At 43.4% G+C, this 20,423-nt stretch overlaps 2 protein-coding genes across 5 annotated transcripts in view; one reads left to right on the plus strand and one right to left on the minus strand.

Moving 5' to 3' along the window:
• LOC8052558 (solute carrier family 22 member 15) overlaps positions 1 to 6,133 on the plus strand; it is a 34,528-nt gene extending 28,395 nt beyond the window's left edge. The window contains exon 7 of the mRNA XM_029991687.4: positions 2,007 to 6,133. Coding sequence (XP_029847547.3) covers positions 2,007 to 2,279 — 273 coding nt within the window. The 3' untranslated portion in view covers positions 2,280 to 6,133. The remainder of the gene's footprint in view (positions 1 to 2,006) is intronic.
• Positions 815 to 20,423, minus strand: LOC8052557 (prenylated Rab acceptor protein 1). Of its 4 annotated transcripts, none has more exons than XM_029991690.4 (7): positions 20,213 to 20,325; positions 19,728 to 19,846; positions 16,041 to 16,253; positions 14,942 to 15,039; positions 12,395 to 12,496; positions 12,176 to 12,273; positions 815 to 890 (listed from the first exon to the last, which is right to left on the minus strand). In XM_029991690.4, exons 2-6 carry the CDS (start codon positions 19,811 to 19,813, stop codon positions 12,179 to 12,181), a joined length of 594 nt encoding a protein of 197 aa, XP_029847550.1. In that variant the 5' UTR covers positions 19,814 to 19,846; positions 20,213 to 20,325; the 3' UTR covers positions 815 to 890; positions 12,176 to 12,178. The 4 variants fall into 4 exon arrangements, with proteins under 4 accessions (XP_029847550.1, XP_029847548.1, XP_029847549.1 ...); XM_029991688.4 differs by lacking the exon at positions 815 to 890 and adding an exon at positions 7,210 to 7,523 and having other exon boundaries at positions 20,213 to 20,423; XM_029991689.4 differs by lacking the exon at positions 815 to 890 and adding an exon at positions 7,210 to 7,523 and having other exon boundaries at positions 20,267 to 20,354.

Consider the following 20,423-nt stretch of genomic DNA (forward strand, 5'->3'; position numbering starts at 1 on the left):
GAATATAGCCACGTGTAGATTTCATGAAAAAAAATCTAGTTATCTTTACGCTCGCGCTCGTGCTTTGTGTCTGAACACTTACGTCCTAGTGTTCTGAAGCACTATCTATGTTGTGGTTTTTCTTTTTTCTGTGAAAACGCTTTTTAATTGGGTGAATCAGCCGTGAAACAACAATACACACGGAGGGCACTGCGCATGTTTCGTATTTTGATTAGCGCCAGTACTCCGCACTGCGCATGTTTCGTATTTTGATTTGCGTCACTACTCTGGCATGGAAATTTTGAAACACTAATTTCGAGAAGCAACTTCTGCTAAGTTACAACATAAAGTAAAAAGCATACTTTTTAATTTTATGCAATAAAACTTGGTGAGGGGCATTTTCTAGTTTTTCCTAATTTTTTTTGTTATAAAAAAGTAACTGAAAAGTAACGTCGTTACTTTTTAAAAGTAACTTACCCAAGACTGCATCCTATGCATGATCTCGTCACTTCATTATTACGTGCGGCACCGCACATCTTGGGAATGGGCTATTTGCCTTTCTGCAGTGCCGCAGCTCTCCTTAACCCAAAGAAATATTACAGTTACCACTAACATATATCTTTACAAATGTGCACGTTGACCCACATAATTGAGCATTCCACATGCCAGGTTGGATCAATTGTTCACTGAAAGTAAATAAGTTGTTCACTCATTTAAGAAATAAGCCAGTTCAGGTAGCTTCCAGTAATCTTCAGCCTCCTTTTTACACATTCAAAGCTCCTCACACAAGCAAGGTGGAAAGGTGGTGGAATAAAGCTTCGGAAATGGTGGCACTCAGTTTCGGAACTACGAAGTGTCCGAAGCCTTCCTCCGTGAGACAACATTCAAACGCTTGTTCCATGTCCCAGCATCTGCTACGACAATGTGGCCATGATATTTAGGATTTTAAACTTATCTAAATAGTCGGGACACAATAGAGAACAAAGTAATGACGAAGAATGCTGTTGTCGGACCGGGACCAGAATGAATGAAAATTCATATTAAAATATAGAGAACAAATTCTATCTCTATCCTCCGTCTGTTCAAGGACTGCCCGAGACCATTTTCAAGGTTAAGCCCTACTGATACGCTTTAAATATGCAGTTGTGCATAAATCGAAGTGTGGCTAAGTGTGCGCCATTAGCCTCATTAAAACCATAGTAGTTTGGGGATTTACTTCATGGAGGATATTAGAAAGCATTTGCTTTTACTGCGAGATAAAAATAACAAGCCTGCCTCCAGTACGGTTTACTTGCAAACTAACAACTATGGGCAGCAAAATATCAATTGTAAATTTGCTGAGCAAATAAAACTGAGTATGGGAAGTACAAACGCACCTGTCCTTTGTTGAAAAAAAAAACTTGTAGGATTTGGCATTTGCATTGTTCGTGCATCATTTTGGACATGGCCACGTCAAATGCACCCCTCAAAAGTCTTTGAAAGTGTGCACCAAAAATATCTGCCGAGTTTGACAGGCACGCTAAACGCCGAATGCCACGACCCTCAGATTAACAAAGCCAGGTGAGCACGCACAGCGAGCAGCCGCACAATGACACAACCGTTACGAAGTTACATATTTGAGAGAGGGGAGCAGTGCCGCCAAGAGCCGAGGCCTAGGGCGCCGGCGAGTCGAGCGAGTTGACTGCTCATGTAACCTCCGCCCGGTCAATTTATGGTTTTGGTTCCAGACCGAAGGAGAAACAAATACTAGAAATGAATATATAAAATAGATTTTATTTTATTTTCATGATGCGGTGAGGACGTTTTGTTGAAATTATTGTTAGCAAACAAAGTTCCATATTTGTATTTTTGTATTAATAAGAGCCCCCCGCCACCGAAGCGCTGCTGTCAGTGGCGGCGCTAATCACAGCGCCGCCGATGGTGGCGATGCTAATGTCAATGCCGCGAAATTCGGACTGTGACCGGGGCTTGGTTTAGTGCCCGGCGTCTCCCGATCATTCAGCACGGTTTGGTTCTGCCCACTTCAGGACGATGTGACGCCAGGGTTCCAGTTCAGCGTCCTGGGACTCATGATGCTGGCGTCTGGATTGCTGGGGCTGCTGCTTCCGGAGACAATGGGCAAGCCCCTGCCGGAGACCATTTACGACGTCGAGGAGAATGAGGCGGAATTGAACAACGACAAGCGGCCTCTTCTCTCCGACTCGCCAAGGAGGCACAGCGAGTCTGTCCACGAGGAGCAGGGGACGGCAGACGGCTCCGAAGGGGAGGGGGAAGCCTTTGAAGACGAGAGGAACTCATAGTACGACAAGTGAAGGTGGGCCCGCGGAGTGGGCCCAAAGAGATAAATGCGTTCCGCATGGTTATCTTGCCCCCCCCCCCTCCGAGCTTGTTTCACATGCAGAGACGGAAATAGATAGGGTCAAAAGCATTGCCTCTTTCTTGGCTATGTGAATGAGGGTTAGGTTGAGGTGAAAGTGAATGCAGACAATCACCAGATGGTGCTCTTGTCGTGGATGGACAAGGTGCTGTCCGTTTGACTCTCTGCTTCAGAAGATTTTTTTTTTCTTTCTACGGATGTTGTCTGCACTGTGTGCTGTTGTCATTTTATTTCTTGACAATAATCTGTTGTTTGTTTCTCGGTGGTGAACAGTACTGTATGTGTTGTCAAGGTTGCATTTATGCTTCATCTTGTGGTGTATGGGCATAGATATGTAGCACTTGTAGCTGCTGGTGATTTGCTTTTTTTTTATTCAATCTCTGAGGTCTTTACACAAAGGGTGCCCTAGTTTCTTTTTTATGATTACAGAAATTGTTATTATGCTCGGCACTAAAGTGAATTTATTGTGGGTGACCAAGTACACTAGACTTTCATTAATTCAAACTCCAGGAAGCCAGAAATTTTGTTTTAATTATCATAAATGCGTCCAAATATGATGCAAGATAAACTTTTGATTTGCTATTTGAATGGCTAGAGATGCAATGCTGATATTTGATGATTTTCTTTGCAGGCATACTGAACATAAGCAGGTATCTTACACTTGAAGCATTGGTGAACTGTTTTGAGATAAGTTTCTTCATCCCTCAAAAATGTCTATCGTGAACGGTTTAGACAACACATAACATTTCAAAACAAGGTTAAGTTTGTTCCTGCACTGAAAAGGTTGTCTATTGTGGACTATAAGTCCCGTTGGGCGCGCTTTTTACCGAGCACCTGTGCACTGCGGAGAGGCAACACCCGTGGAAGCGCTCCACGGGTGTTGCTTTTGCACGGTGCATCAGTGCTTGCAAAGAAGCGCACTCAACGGGGCCGCTAGAACAACAAAACAATCGCACAAAGTGTGTTGCGATCAACAGCGGTAGCTGCTGCATTGTAAAAAGGCATGTTTAAGGAGATTTGCCTTCAGCCAGTGTGCTATACACAATGTTTTAATGGGTTCTTTGCTTCCAGTAAAATTGATGTAGGAGACGCGTGCGAGATGTTCGCTTTGGTGGAACGATTGTGCGAAATGTTCCTCGTGTTGGGGAAGGACACAGAGACATGCTTTTTCGAGTGCTGAAATGCTTTTTCAGAACAGAGGCGACCCTTATTGCGCCTCTGGTGGAAGAAACCAAAGTGTGTACACAAGCCGTTCTGTCGTTCGTACATGAGCATTTTTTGCCGGGAAGGGGCACCAACAGCTACCACCGTAAGAGTATGAGGTACACGAAAGCGGTGTTTGAATTAAATGGCTTATAAATACATTGAAAACCAATATATTTATATTTAATTGAATTAACTGGAGTTTCAAATATCAGAGTTTGAATTGTCGTGAGCCTATGGTATCCCGAGACTGGGTTCATGTGGAACGACGGTAGAGTGAAATCATAGAGACAACAAAGTTGGCCGCTCTTTTTTCCGTGGTACATGTTAGTACTCTATGTTTCTGGCACATTGTTCTGGTTTTTTTTAATATTTCACAGGTTTCTGTTTAGGTTGGGGAAAAGAGGCCCGCAAGGCGTACTATGTGGCAAACACCTTGCTCTGGCATTCCTCGAGGTGCTCGCAACTTTCCAATCGACACCTCGGCCCTTAAATCAACATTTAGGAGGTTAACTATTTTTAATTATAATTAATCGGTTAGGTTCACTAAAAATAAAATAGTCTCACTTTGGCGAGATACTCGCTAATAACATAGTTTGTCCGGCAGGCTGCTTCGGTCTAATTTAATGCACACTTACATTTTAACAAAGGCAAACCCAGACTCTGGAGGCATGTTCCCAGAGGGACGCTGAAGGCAGCAGAGTTTGCGGCCTGCCAAACCTCCGCGCCTCCAACTGTAATCAGTTCCACGTCGAGTCCGACCACAGCCGGTGCTTTGATCTGACGAGCCTATCAAGCAATGCCAAAAGTGCGTCGTCACGGCGCTTGTCGTCTTTGTGCGTTTGCTATCGCCAACAAAACCAATTCTGCGCAGAATAAAGCGTAGGATGATGCCGTATTTGCCTTGCGTGGTTGGTTTAGCCAGCAATAGCAGATGCACAAAGACAAGTGCCACGACAACACACTTTTGGCGCCGCCCGATTGGCTCTATCTAATAATATAGTTGTGCATCTTCGGGCGTCGTCGCACGAGTCACAACTTGCCAGACTCCCTGCCCTCAATCAGGGCATCCGTGTCGTCGGACTAAAGAAAAGACTGGAAAAGGCGACGAGAGAATGCGTCGTCAAATTGCGGCAGTTTTGCACGAAACGCTTTGGACGACAGATCGAAATACAACTGCAGAGTTTTTAAAACTTGGTCATGTTATGTGGATAATTAGTACTATATGGCAGGTGCACATCTTTGTGTCCCCTTTGAGAAAGGCACCGCACTCGAAACCAGTGCTCTATTTCCTGTGCTTGTTAAGGCTAAGTGGAAAAGAAAAGGCACTTCTTTCTTTTGTTTATGTTGTGATACTTGGTGCAATCATTTTAGTATGTAATATGTGGGTGTGTCACAGGGATGAAATTACAATTCCATGCTTCTCGACCAATCTAAGTGTTCAACAACAATCCAAGTTGTTGCTGGGCATCTCCTCTTTTGGTTTTAATCCGAGAAATGTGCGAAAGATGCTGGCACGTTACAAAACGAGGACTCTCAATGCAAGGCTCGATTCAGCCAAAGAGTTTTGAAGGGAGTGTGTCTTCTGTCACCTTGTACATCAGAAAACATCATGTACCATATTTTCTGGACTATAGTCTGCACCCGGTGTATAGCCCACAAAGACAAACATTGACCAAGTTCTTTTTTTTTTTCCCCTTTAGAGTTTACATTACGTGCATAGTTAATAGGTAAAGTTCCCATACACTATGCATCTTGGGAATTGCCTGCTTTATTAATGCACAGAGCTGGTGTCATACAGACCTCATCATTAACATGAACCATCATTCACAGTCCATGACACCTCATCATAGGGAACAATTTTCAAAAACATTCTTGTTTTTCGTCTGCACGCATAAATGTTCAACTTTTAACATTATATAGTCCGGAAAATATGGTACATATTGCAGAAGTGTGCTGTAGTAGCAAGTACTTTGTCTGATACCTGCAATATATATTCCATACTGGACATGTTAGAAATTGCTTGCCAACCATTTTACCAAGATGACCTGTCTCCGTCTGTTGGCTTTAAGTGCTATTTAGTTGGTGTCTTTTTTTCTCTCCTTTATATATATATAAAAACTTGAAGGTAAGTAGTTGTTGTAATACCAAATTCGGACGTGGGCCAGCGAGTTTGTGGTCATCATAGTTTGAGTAGGACAAGAACTAAGTCTTGCTGTTACCTGTGCCAAGTGCTTCACCACAACTGGTGCCTTCTACAAGTTGAAGAGGAGTTCCCGGTTGAGTAGCCTTTCGACACCAGATGCTTACTGTTGACCAAGCAGAAACATTTCTGGTCATTTAGCATGAAACCTGATGTGAACTTGTTTGTGTTTTAGTGCATCATTAAGTAGGACAAGAAGGGTCTTTGATCTCCAAGGTGGCATCCTGACATGCATCGTGTACATAAGCACATTGCTTTCTATGGTTCTTGGAAGACTATTACTTTCCATGTACATACTCTGTAGCTATGTGATAGTGAACAAGATGGGTACAGGTCTCAATTTCTGTAATAAAGGAAATTTTGAAAATGGATCATTATTCAAAGTTGCACGAGCCTAAAGGGCTTCTCAAGTGGCGCCGTTGTAGTGTTCCATATTAGACAATTGTTTATGGGCACAGAAATATAGACTATGATACTCGGAGCCAACTTTTCTTGGCATTTCCCAAGAGGGCAGCACGTGCGGAGATTTAACCAGAGCCCAAAATGGGAGAGGGCATGCATGCCTGTACCTTCGACTGCATTGCCAAAAAAAGTTGTCCCCAAGTATAGACCAAAATGGAAAGTTCACAATTGAAACTCAATATTGCCTTAATACCTCTCCTGCCGTTTTCTGCACCTCCTTTCACTGGTGGATTCAGGTGAAGGGGGGGTTGAAAAACATAAACCATAGTCTTATGTTTTTCAAGTGGAGACAGAGTTAAATCAAGATTTCGTTATCCCTTACTTCGAAGCGGGAGATATCGCAATCGTGTCCCGAATTGCGAGACTTCGTGTCGCTGAGGAGGAAAGACCTCTCTACTATTTATATGTGCATTTAAACAAAGATCCAACACGCAATGAGGTGTGCAGCGAGTGTTCCCTCTCTGTTCCCCCCCCCCCCCCTTCTTTTTTTTTAATCCTTTGGCCCCCCTTAGGGAATCCTCTGGATCCGCCCCTGCCTCCTCCACGAAAGAATGTTTCTAGGTTTGATCAGTGCTAAATTGTCACAGCTGACCAAAGTCCTCACTGTGATTACAAATGATGGATGAAGAAAGAATAAAACAATTAAAACTGGGACAACACAACCATGGGGTTGTGTTCCAGTTTTAATTGTTTTATTCTTTTTTTATCACTTGAACCAACACGCTCTCCTCCCAAGCATGATTATAAACCTTTGTGGAATTTACCAACTTGATCATGGAGCTAGGAAGCTTCTGGCGGCAAAATAAGTCCACCAGAGGTGAAGCCACAAGTGTGGAGGGACACGCCCCCAACGATGACCAAAACCAAGAAATGCCATTGGACGAAAAGGAGAGCTGACTTGGCAGCTGTTTTAGTAAAAATATGTCCAATCGAGTATTTCTGCAAAGAATACATGTACACCACCTGAAGTACTAGTTCACACAACTACAAGCGGGAATAAATTTATTTATTTTTATGTACACAACAAGGTTAAAATTCATGAGACAGTAAAGCATACAAGTGACTGCATATGTGCAATTCCCTGTTCTTGGCCCAAACTTTCCATATCGGCTGTAAGATACGAACAAGACTACAACTTGCACGCTAAAGCTAATGACAGTTTTCTGCACGTGAGAAGTATAATCATTGAACTTTTGCAGAATTGCTACGTTACAAAATAATTTTACAGAACTTTTTCACCAAAGGCACAGGGAGGATTGGAGTTTTTAATTCCAATTCATCCAGGATCGACAGGTGGCCCTGCAATCAGAAGTTCAGAATTTTTTTAGAAATGGTAGGATATTATTAAAAGGTTTAAAGGCTGTGGAACAATTTTAATGTTAAAAGAATTTGCATCGTCTACTTTTTACATTGTTTATCTTGTCGCAAAGGACAGAAAACACATCTCCTTCGAAATGTTGCGATACCGCCGCGTAATCGCGAGGCAAAAATGATAATACTGCCTGACCTTCAGCCACGAGTGGCGGCCATGAGAACCACGCGGCGCGACGTCAAAGGGGGACTTGTAAAAAAATTGCAAGTTGTGCAAATACCTGCTCGATAAAAGGTAATTTTTCTATAAATCTTGTCGTTCCAGCATAAATATGAATGCGTCAAAAACCTGGTATCATCGACAAAACTTTTATTATACGAAGTTTTAGCGGCGTCGTCTATCCAAGGTCAAAACCGTAGGCTCTATCTGCTACCGCGAACAGAAGCCGGAGGGGGACGGGCAGAGCTGGACGGGATGGCCGGACCCAGACGAGCACGTTGCCACTTTCCTCCTTTTGGCATGTAGTTCGCGCTGCGCAAGCACGTGGTCGTGAGCGGGTGGGTCCCTGCTGCTCACTGATGGCTCTAGAAAGAGCTTCACCGGAACCCTGCGCGTCCTTCTTTTGCATCGCAGCGCACGTGACTCGGAAGATGGTGAAAGACTTGAGAGGTGCCGAAAACCTCAATCTTTGTCCATTTTTAAAATAAAAATTAGGACATGCAGGTAAAAGCGGTTTTTTGTTCTTTACTTCAGAAAGGTCGAGACACCAACTCCCAAATTATTTAAAGGAGGGGTGCAACTTTTTGACTTCGGTCAAAGATTTCTGGAAGTTGCCCCCTGACACTTCTGAAGTAAAGAACAGAAAACCGATTTCGCCTAAGTGTCCTAGTTGTTGCGTAAAAAAAAAGATAAATATTGGCATTTCGGGCACCCCTCAACTCACTCCCAGCCTTCAAGGTCACACCTGGTCGCACTCCTAGTGACGTCATTCGGAGTGCCGCGGAAGTTCCCGTGTGCTCTCTCGGAGGATGCTTCCTCTCCCTCTCTCTGCTGACATTAGCGGGCGTTATGCTGCAGCTTAGAGCCGACCGAGGTCATGTAATCCTTTCGCCGTAGTTCCTTCGGCGGCCACTTGGGGCTGCAGGTGGGGGAAAAAGCTTTACTTTTGCTTTGCGATTATGCAGCGGAATTGCAACATTTTTAATGAAGGAGGTGTTTTCTCTATCCTCGGGGACATGATCAACAACGTAAAAATAATGAGATGCAAATTCTTTTAATCATAAAACCGTTGCACCGCCCCTTTAAGCAAACTGTAAAAAGGTGTACATTTCTTTTATTGTCCTCGTTTTTTGAAGCTGTTACACCCACCGTGTCAAATATTTAAGCAAAGCATTCAAATTGTTGCACAGCTCCTTTAACATTAATTGTTCACACAAAAACTAGCTGATAAATGAAAACACTAGCTAGGTGGTGCAAGCCACCATACGATTCGAAGAGTTCAGCCGTATTCATCAGTCCAGTTGTTTATAAGTAGGGTTCCGTGTTCTGAGAATTTTTTCCTTTTTCATATGCGGGGACATTCTTTCAGGGTTTTAAGATTTATGTTTGTAATCAATGTTTTTCAGTGTTTATTTTCAGTGCCAGGAAAAAAATTGAGGTCCAATCTGGGCTACCGTTATAAAACAACTGCATATGTATAAATATGTGACACCAAATCATCCCTCTTTGTCTCATCCCCTCTTGTATCGTATCGTATCGTATCGTTGTCTCCTCCTCCTCCTCTGCCCCCCCCCCCCTTGTGTCCTGTCTTCTTTCATTCCATTAAACCTATGCCTGTGACCGAATTAGTTAAAAAATATCACCCCAGTACAAAGAACAGAAGAAAGCAGCCTCAAGGACAGTTACTATTACGGGTTGTGTTCAGGATCACCCCAAAAAAAAAAAAAGCTACAGATAAAATTTTCTTTCTCCAAACAAGGGAATTTCTCTATTCAAGGCAAGCTCCTTATCTGGGTTTTTCAGTTTTCCCCGCTTCCATGAAGATCACTTCAGGGGTTATTTGTCGGGGTTCATCAGTATTTACCGAAAACAAGAAGCTCTATTTACGAGACTCGCGATCAAAAACCATAAACTATAAATATTAAGGTGAGCTGCAGTAAGGTAACTCAAAATATGTATCCAGCCTTTGCAATTCCCTGGTCGTGGATTTACATCTCATTTCTTTGGCTAACACTTTAGCCCAGGGGTCTCAAACGTGCGGCCCATGACTCGCTGGGAAGCGGCCCGCAGGAAACCGGCTACTAGTCCCGATTCCCATGTCCCCAGCGCTAGAAATGGCATGTGCCATAGCGATCTCATCTCGTCGATTCATTTTTGCTCGAAAAGTAGCTCTGCTCTTTTAACGTGTACACATAGTTTATACTTATCTGTGTTCATTTGCTACTAGGCTGCAAGCGCAACTTATTCGTAGAAGGATGCATCTCTGCTGCGCGACGTCCCGATCAGCAGGAGAAACTGTCAAAGATAAAGCTACAAGTTCGAGATTCTTGCCTTCAAAAACATATCACCATTAAATGACAATTATTTGCTTGGAGTGTTGTAATAAAAATCGTCAGGAAAGCAAAGACTTGAGCTTGGATAATTTCTGAGTGAACTGTGCAATGAGAACGTCAGTGTACTTGCTCCCTTCTATTAAAAAGCCAGCACGTTGGCGGGGCGGCGTCATTTTAGTTATTTTTATCACAGATCAGGGCCCAATGAAGTCGTAGAAACAAATCAAATCTAAAGATGTCACTGGCAAAACTGAGTTTACAAAAAAACATAAAGCACGAGGTCTCGTCTCCTTAAAAAAGTTTTATTCCCCCCCGACTCCCTCTATGCGTTCCTGTCTTATATTGGCCCTCAACCTTTCCGGTATGGGCTATCTGGCCCCCACACTCAACTGAGTTTGAGACCCCCTGCTTTAGCCCCTTCGCCTTTTGCTACATATGAGTGGGTGCGAGCACCTTGCTTCCCTCCAGATGTCGTCCTTCCACTGTTACAACTCTTGCATGGCCTAATAATCCGAAAAGTATGAAGCATACATCTCAATTATTAAACCACAAGGTCGCTGCAGAGCATTTCTTCCCTACAATTTCGTTCAACACACAATTCTATCAAGGAGCTGAATGAATCCACCGATGATCAGTCTTTCTGGCCTACACTGTAACTGGCTATATCATTTCTCGTCGAACAAATGAACTACCTAGAAGTGTTTTTAAGCACCCAATCGTTGTTAAGAAATGTGCCATGATATCCAGGTTGAAAGCTTCTCAATTCCTCAGCTCTTTTTTAAGCCATCAAAGAGAATGCTGCTAATGTATGTATAGTGGCTATTGATACGAACTGGAATGCGCAAACGGCGACCGGGCAGTGCAAACCACGCTGCTGCCCGGCTCTCATGCGTGCGTCAAGAGTGGAAGGTATCGCGTGTGGCGGTTGAGCAGACACATTTAAACGCTTCCATTGCTGTTCTGACCCTCCACTCGCTGCCTGCCAGACCGCGTGTCCTGTACTGTCTAGTTGGCATTTGCACATTCTAACTCGCGTCGCTAGCCACTGTACACGTGCTGCACGTGCCTGCTTGATCGGTAAAAAAGACCCGAAGTAAATAACCAAATAAGGTGTTGACAAATGCACATGCAAAGTGCCATATGTTTAGGTTTTTGCTTTAGAATACTGTAAACAACTCAGTTTTTCGCAAATTTCGCAACTCGTATAATTTCGCAAAAAATGGGCCCCCTCAAATATGTTCTCACATGGTAAAAAATTCATAACATACCACCCCAATTTGCAAAATTTTGTGCCCACAAAATGTTTCCCAAAACCACACTTAGCCGAATTCGCAAAATATTGAGCCTTTCAAAAAATAAAGTTGTTTACAATATACTTACTCCTGCAGACACAAGCAAATGCAGCACGTGTAACTACACTTGTGGCATGCTCCTTAGTGCTTGGGAAATTTAGAAGGAGGTCTATAATTGGTATCGAAGAAAAAGCTTGTTGATCCAATTTAAAAATTATTTTAACAGTATGAACATGTTGCTTGTGCATTTGGTCAAAACATTTCGGTAGTATTAACAGCTACAGTATACAGTGATGGATGACACAACCAGTACTACATCATCTTTGCTCTTGGTATCTGCTTTCTTGATTTGATAGGCTTCATTTTTATCACGAGATAGCGGCACTAAGGAGCATGCCAGACATGCTGCTCGGTGCCGCTTCTATATAAGCCACGGACGCGTTTCTGGCAACACTGAAGTAGGTGCCAACCATTGATGCCATCCTCTGAAGCACTGACTGAAAAAGCTGCAAAGCATTTCTGAGTGCTTGGCAAGGTTTTGAGGCAACTATGGACATCTCTCTAGCTTTCCTAGCAGGCCCTTGCCTGAACTGATTGATTACCCTCTGCTGCCAATGTGCTACAGGTAATTTTGTTTGTTCCTAGAAAACACCTCTCCCAAAGTGTGACAGCAAGGTTTCCAGACCAGAAACGTCTCATTGTTGTGGCAGAATCTAGTCCCATAGACCTCGTAGATTTCTGGCTACCATCGAGCACTGCACATCAGACGGCACAAAAAAGCTAATGATAACAAACCTTTTAGACCGTTTCTAACTGAAGAGTGTAGTCTTCCTCAGGTATGGTCTCGATGGCGTAAGTTGTGGCATGCAGCATTATCGTGAAGAAAGATGCACCTGCAAAAGTAATGTTAATTACACACACAAACTAGGCAAATGGTGTCGTGCAATGAGGCAATCTGGCATCGGAAATGCTTGAACGCTGATGACAATCGAAAGTGCTCCCAAGAGACCTTACCCAGAACCCAGAAGACTGCAGATCCCGCTCCAGCAAGGTAAAAGATGGGGAAGCACATCATGCCCACAAGGCAGTACTGTTGAACCACTGTCAGCTCCCGGTCTGTGGACAAATAGATAATGGCACGAGAGGTTGATTCACTCTCATTCAGCACGGTGATCACAGAAGAGCCATCATCATCGTACTACACCGAAGAGCCTGCATTTTAGGTGTCATATCAGATCTAACAGATTAGGAACCCTGTTATTACTTTCCCTGGTGCAAAGCCACTCTGAATTTGCCTCAGTCGTGCGGAACTCCATTGGAGTGACCAAATCGTCTAGTATTGAGCTTATCCAAAGAAAATTTACAAGTTTTTTATCGTTATTTAAAGCCCAGTGCATTTTATGATTGTAATAGAATTTGTAATCTGATTGGTTTAAAAACCTTTGTGTACTACACGGATGATCCGGGATTTTATGTTCTCGTACAAAGTTGCAAACGATTGTCTAGACTCACCGTACGCTTCCGAGTTCCTGAGAGGGTAAGCCATGTTCACTCCCTATTTTATCCTTTTCCTTTGTACAAAACTGATCCCATAACTCATTTGCAACTGGTTCTCCACGAATCTGAATCTAGCTCAGGTAATCTCGATATTGCCATTTTTGGACCCTAAGGAAACTTTTAAAGGGGCCCTGCAATCATAATCAAGCGTCCACCTTTTTTGCGGTTTCCACGTCTCTTGGGGTTCGCGCAAGCCAGCGGGCACGGAGAGAGTAAATAAATATCAGTGCGTCATATTTTAACCGGACGACGCGGAAACCTCCTCCACCGACGAGGGCGACCCGCGGTACCGAAAGCCCGCAAAATGTGACGTCTTTGGTCCTGGGCTTACTACTGGTCAGAGCCGCTAAAAGCTTCTTTTTTAGTCGAAATACAAAATATAAGTGGCGCGAACCGTTTCAATTATTTATAAAAGTAGTTTTTGTTCAGTATTTTAGATAAAAAAGAAACGAATGCAGTTCATAAAGTACGGAAACAAGAAATGACCCGTCGACATACCTGCCACCAAGCGGTGGAAAAAGCGGCGCATACTAGAAAGGAATAGTGGGATTAGGCGCCGACACGGAAAGGTCCCGGATGTACGCGGCGGCGCTGCGGTCGTATACCGGCTCGAGGATCCGACCGGTCCCGAGCGTTCCCAAGGCTCTCGGCGCGGTCTTGGCTGGTGATTTAGCCCTTTGGCGGTATGGCAGCGCGAACTGGCTCCCGTTCTGAACTGATATTTACCCTGTGTTTGCTGTCGTTTGTGGCCAATGAAGTGTCATGCCGAATTAGTATTTAATCGCGCAGCAAATGCAATGAGAGCCGCTCTGGCTGACCGCTGCATACAGCCTATCCGGAACACGCTTCAATGGCGCCCTCTCGCGCCGTCGACTTGGAGTGCGGCAGTCGTGAGCGCTCGATGAGCTCACTACTTCTCCTCTAGTTCACGGCCACTCTCAAGCAACCAAGGACGTCATGAGGGAGGTTATTTTTTGCTTGTTTTTGCAATTTTAATTTGACTATAACTTTTAAAATAAAGGGAATTTCGAGAAAAGAAAAGTTTCACTAAGTTACTACGTTCAGTGCGCTCGGGTTCGGTGCAAATTAAAACTTAGTAAAAAAGTCATTGCAGGGCCCCTTTAAGGGTACATTGATGTTTTCCTTTCATCCTGACATGCAGGCCCTTGTTTTGTGGATTGGGTGTGATCTTTCTCACTGCACCACTAAAAAAAACCTAGGGCTGTTTGTACAGCACTTAAAATAAAGAGCAAATAATAATATTGCAACATTCACATTGCCTCACTCGCACGTGGCTTTCTCACCAAGATGGCGGTTGCATAGGCAAAGGAGAATGTTACCGAGTTGCACAATTTATTTGTCGCATTGTGTTGACCAAGTAACTGCAGAACAATCCATTAAGGGGCCCACTTTAGCTACTGGCGAGGAGCATTGAATGCAGCCCTCCAGGAATATAAAGTGACCATTGCAAAAGCTGGCTCAACAGATAGCTAGGTATTCTCTACAGCAGTGCATTAGTAAAAAACGACACTTATTAAAGTTTCATTCCACGCAAAGGAACGAGACAAATATGAATTGTTAAGCTCTAAAACAAACCTTTATTTTAGTTTTGCGAACAGCACACCGGAGCAGCACCAAGCATCATTATCTGAGCACCCCTAGGCACTATCTGATTTCGAGCAGAAAATCGGGCTGCATCTTTGGCACCCGCTCACAACCGACCTCAGCCTTTTCTGTAAAATATGAACCATTACAGAGTGCCATTGATGAAATTTTTGGCATGCAATGTACATTTGGTTGTTACTCATGTAAACACTGGAGTCCCATCTCAAACAGCCTGGATACCTCTGTCAAATGAAACTTGTACATTCTATATTTTGTTATAATATCTCTGCACGTAGTTCAGTAGCTCCCTGTAACTAGATAGCCTAGTATTTAGTTAGTTTTTTCTTCAATTTAGGCAAAATAAAAAAAAAGGACTCTTGGAAAAAGTTTGTGACTTACTGAACAGCTTGAGCTTTCCCTCTGCACTCTTGAGTCTTATTATGTAGGCGCCGCCCAAGCCAGCCACAATAGCAATGAGCAGCAACGGAGATGTTAGCCTGAAAAAAAACAAAAAAACAGTTATGTTTTGTTAATGTGGACACCACGCTAACTAGACAAAATTTTTAGGGACGAACTAGGTAACTACATGCAGTTTTGTCTCATTATTACAAACGACTCGCAAATGGACAATCTTCCGGGGGAATGGAGGTGTCCATTAATGAGACACAAGTTATCGTAAAGCATAGCGTGCTCAAAGCTAGTAGTAATCTGTGATCGCACCTCAAATCAGAAAAGAAAGAAAGTGCTTGAATCTCTAATAACTGCCACTAAAATGGATGTTCATTGCCAGTCAATTCATTTATAGTGTGCCAGTTTCCAAAGATTGTGATTGTGAATGTTGAAAATATCGGGCATCAACCAAGGCAGCTCCCCAAGAAATAGTTCATCTTTCCTCTCATCTTGATCACCAGCACAAAGTTGGCACTCCAACTTATACCACAACATTTCATTCATCGCTCATTTTGCCGTACATCCAGGACATTAACCACCCTCCAAGAGTTTGTTGCCACCATCACGGACTCCAAGCATTTTAAATCTGACATTACTGATCACTTTGGTTGTTGAGTCTGCCTAAATTGTAGTTTTCATGATTCAAATAAATACACTGTTACAGTATGGGTTCTCAAACCAAGTTCCTATGAACCCAGGGGTTCCCCCAGAGCACCTTTCCCCAGGCTCCCAAAGTCCCTCGACCGTCCCTGCCCCGAAGTAAGTGTTTTCCAGATTAAATCTTAGCAGGTCTGAGCCATTCATTCTGAACCACCCACATTAAGGAGTTTCTGGCTCACTATGAGCCAGAACCTACCTAGTCTTGTTTACAAGGTCTGTGGGCACTGCTTTATCACATCAGTACCGAGATCAGGAGGGTCGGCCTTCAGTCAGGCCACAGACCTTGAGATCAACGAGTTTGAGAACGCCCGTGTTACAGGACTGAACACCTACGCTCCGCCGCGATACTGAGTGTCGCATTGCTTGCGCTGGGGTGCTGTTGACTTACACGCAGTAGACGATCAGGCCAATGAACACAAAGAGGTAGTTGCTCTGAAAGTGCTCTATGTTCCTGACGACCCGGGTGGAGGCGTCGGGGAGGCTCTTGGGCACCTGGAACTTGTTGAAGTCGACAAACTTGCGCCACGGTCGGATGCTTTGCTTCTTTCTGCTCAGCCACTCCTTGGCCAAGGCGGGGCTCGGAGGAAACAGTCCAGGCTTCCTAAAGTGGCAACGCTCTAGTCAATGCCGTTTTGCGTTAGACTCTGGGACAAAACGCACACTGTGCGACACCAATGGCGCAAAACAACTCAGGCGATTTTTCGGATTTTATTTCAGAAAAGTACATCCAAATGAGCCCTTTCCACCACACTAGTATTTACAGCCATTCTATACTAAGAGAAAGAAGAAAAAGAGAAGAGAAAAGAAAGACGATCACACATCGTGTGTTTACGCCAATGGTGTCGTGCAGTATAGGGACAGGTCAAAGCAAAGAAGATAAGGCAGCTTAGTGACGAATGCTAGAAGCATAAAGATAGCATGACATATGCACGAGTCATGACACTTCAAATTATATTGCATATATATATATATATCCCCTACTACAGGCCAGTATATGACATAAAATACCATATTTGCACCTTGCATGTCTTATCAGCAGGATTTTACTGCATTCATTTTGCACCATTACCCATATTGTAGTTGTACGTAGATAATAGTTTGACTAGATTGTTCTGATTCCGATAATAACACCCGATAGCCCGCCAACGGCTTTGCGCATGCATAGTTTCGTTATAGGAGCTCTTGGAATGACCCACCGTAATATCCCAAGATGGCATGTCTAAAATTGAATGCAAATTGGATTAAAATAACGAGTGCACTAACTTCAATGTTCAAAAAAATTTGAAAAAAAAAAAGCTCTAGTATTAGAATTTGCGACCCGCAAAACTTGCGATTGCAGGGAGGGGCGATGAACCAAGGACGAATGTCAATCCCAGTCAGCAATGTTCACTTATCTCCCATTGTGGCTAAGTAACACCATATCTGCCGAGGTCACCATTGGCCAGGGCCCTGCAATTACTAAAAATCAGCTACCTTTCGGCGTGTTTGAAAAAAAAAATTGCAGATCGTGCCAAAAACGGGGATCAGTTCTCTTTTGGGGGTGGGCGTCTCTCAGGATATTACGGTACTAAACTCTTTATAGCCGTAAAATACCGCAAAAGTGCTCACTTCGTTCAAGCACCCACTATTAACATATCATAAACTTGGGAATTCTGCAAAATATACGTTAGGCGCCCGGTTTGACAGGACAAAAGCCCATGTCTAGATTAACCTAGTTTTCAGTGAATGTGGGGCGGGCACTCCCTCAGTATTTTACGCTAAGTATCAGTAACACTTATGCCAGGTATGCCAGTATGCCAGGTACAAGTTCTTCGAATATTCACTATAAATTGATCAGACACCTTCATGCATGCTTGTGAAAATTTTGAAGAAAGTACAGTCGCCGACCGATTTTTCGGACGCCGATAATTCAGACTTGTTCGATATTTCGCACCTAAAGGAGGAACCGTGACCTAACCAATAGAAATAGTGCATATTCACGACCGATATTCTGGACAGCTTGAAGTCCGAACGTTTCATTTTTCGGACAAAATCGTCGCGAGCTATCAGCGGGACACACCACCGCAAAGCTGCCATTTTGAATTCTATGTTGGCTGCAGATGGATTGGCTTGGTTTGAAGGCCTAGTTGAGTATTGCTAAGTCCTACCGCTAAGTGACGGTATACGGTTTTTTTTTTCCTAGCTGCGCGCCGTGAACTTGCGCCTTATCTCGACCTCGTTTCAGTGAATCGTGTTTTCGGACTATGCTGGCTTGGACGTTATTGCCCATCTGTTCTTCCATCGTTGCGATGTGTCGCTAAGAAGCGCAGAAAGTACTCGACCACAACACTAGAAAAGAAAGCAATGATTCTCAAGTTAATACAAAGTTGCCGAACGCAAACGGAGGCGAAACCTGAAACAAGGTGCGTTGGCATAACTTGAAGCAAGGCACTATTTATGGCTTTCTTTTTAAGCCCGCTTAGACGTAACAAAGGCAGGTTTTTTATTCTGCTGATTTTTCGGACTGCTCTATTATTTGGATGTTTTTTCAGTCCCTCCAAAGTCCGAAAAATCGGTCGGCGACTGCACGTGAAACACACAAATCTACTCAGTTTAAAAAGAAAGATGAAAATTCAAAGGTAGAAAGAGCTTCAGTCAGAAGCGAGACGAGGAATTAGGGACTATTTTAGAAACCTTGTGTACAGAAACATTATGAGAGAAACTTTGTAAATTAAAAACAACTCTTGTCACAAAAAAAAAAAAGTATATATGTAGAGTCAATACTTATTTTACCCTGTAGTAATGAATGCAATTTGAAGCAATACACTTTTGTTTGATGTTCAATTAGGATTAATGACGAACCCAGATTTACAGGCTTTCCAAAGACAAAGGAACAGTGAACAGTCTGGTGTGGTTCACTGTGTTCTGAGAATGGCTGGAAAGTAACAGGAATGTACAGTGTCCCAAAAATTTTTTTACAGAGATTTCTTTATAGCGAAAGAAACTATGCATCCTCGAACCCTCATTCTCCATCCAAATGTAACACCAGCGATCCAAATTGAATGCCAAAGTTTCAGCACTAACCATTATTTTATTCAAAAGTTATAAATGATTCATGGCTTGCATTAATGCCACATCAGTCGCCATTGCTCTGTACCGTGCACCTGTGCCCATACCTTCTGCAGCATACATTTGATGCTGCCAAATATTTGATGCATAAGGTACGGGCACAGGAGCATGGTATGGGGCAATAGGCCTCCTGCTCTGAAGCTTTGAACAAACTGTGGTGCCCTCATTTTGGTTTGTACAAGCTCATCCGATTGGGCCTCGCACTACTTGTGGCACGTTGGTCGAGCTTTTTTCCTTTCTGTGTGGTGTTGAAGAACGAAAAAACACCTTTGGACATCCGAAATCGGCTAGATTCAACGCCGCAAGACAACTGAAAGTGCCAGATTCATGCCATCACCGTTAGAGCACGCGTCTCTTATCTCTGTGTGGTGACTTCATAGTATCTGGTATTCCGACACTTTTTCTTTTTTTTTCCTTTTTACTTTAGAATGCGTGAACCACCATGTTTCGGCTCATACTATTTATGTCTTAGTTTTGACCTGTGCTTCGACGGCGTTTGAAATCTTGTTGTTTCTTCACATTCTTCTGGTGATTGCGTTCTGCACCAGGCACGCTTCTAGAGTGTGACGGTTTGAGACGCTTATGTTTATACTACACAAAACAAGTCCTAACAAGTCCCTTTTGGCAGCGCCCTCTGGTCAATACAGGAGACCTATGGCGGCTGGTACGATGTCCTATGACGTCACGTGCAAGGCATGTATACATGGAGCTCTATGGCATCAGTTACCGAAAACGGGTGAAAATGGGCCCCATTTTCCCAATGAAAATTTCATGAAATCACTTGTAATTTTTAAGAAAGATAGTGGTGAGTGCTGAAACTTCGGCATCTGGTTCGGACAGCTAGCGCTACATTTGGGCGGAGTATAAGCGTTCGGCGATCTGTATAGTTTATTTTTTGCAATATACTATACTATTTTTGCACTGGAGATTTTTGGGGGGACAGGCTCCAGTTTTGTGCGAACAGTACCGCTCTTGTTCTCCGTCAACCGCGGCGACAATGTCCCCCGTGAGCTGAGAAAGGTCCAAGTTGATGGTATCTCCCTTGGCGTCCATGGTGTAGCCCAGTAGACACTGGCGCCAACTGACCTGGTAAAAATCGTAAAATGGACGGAGAAAGGGTGGAATAAACGGATATGCCAATAAAATATGAAGCCATAAAACGGCACTTTGATGGAACGCGAAGCCATGAAACGTCAGAGTACACCAACAATTCCACCTTCCCTGTCGACTCCTACGCAATGTTGATTGATAATTTACGTATCTTTCTTTTTTTTTTTTAGAAATATTGTTCTGTAATAAGCGCGACACCCATCAGACTACCTTTCGCTACTTTTTATGGTGCTTCGGGGAGAACCGCAAGGACACTAAAGTGGTTAGAAAAATGACAATATGCGCAGTAATATTTAAAAATATTACGAGGAATAACAACTTGCCAACTGAGACGATGCTTACGTGGTAACTTTAAGGAGCGGGAGGCGATATTGACGTAGATCTCAAAACAACTACCTGCAAACAGCTGCGCCTACGCAAACCACAGAAACCTCTGCGATGCTACCTTGCAAACACCAACGCAAGGAACTAAAAAACAAAAAACAAAAAAAATTAGAGGATACTGGATATATAAATGTATGATGGTAGTTTGTATTGGGTGATAGCTTGCGCC

Source organism: Ixodes scapularis, unplaced genomic scaffold (genome assembly GCF_016920785.2).
Source record: "Ixodes scapularis isolate PalLabHiFi unplaced genomic scaffold, ASM1692078v2 PGA_scaffold0__279_contigs__length_252992795, whole genome shotgun sequence".
Classification (NCBI taxonomy): domain Eukaryota; kingdom Metazoa; phylum Arthropoda; class Arachnida; order Ixodida; family Ixodidae; genus Ixodes; species Ixodes scapularis.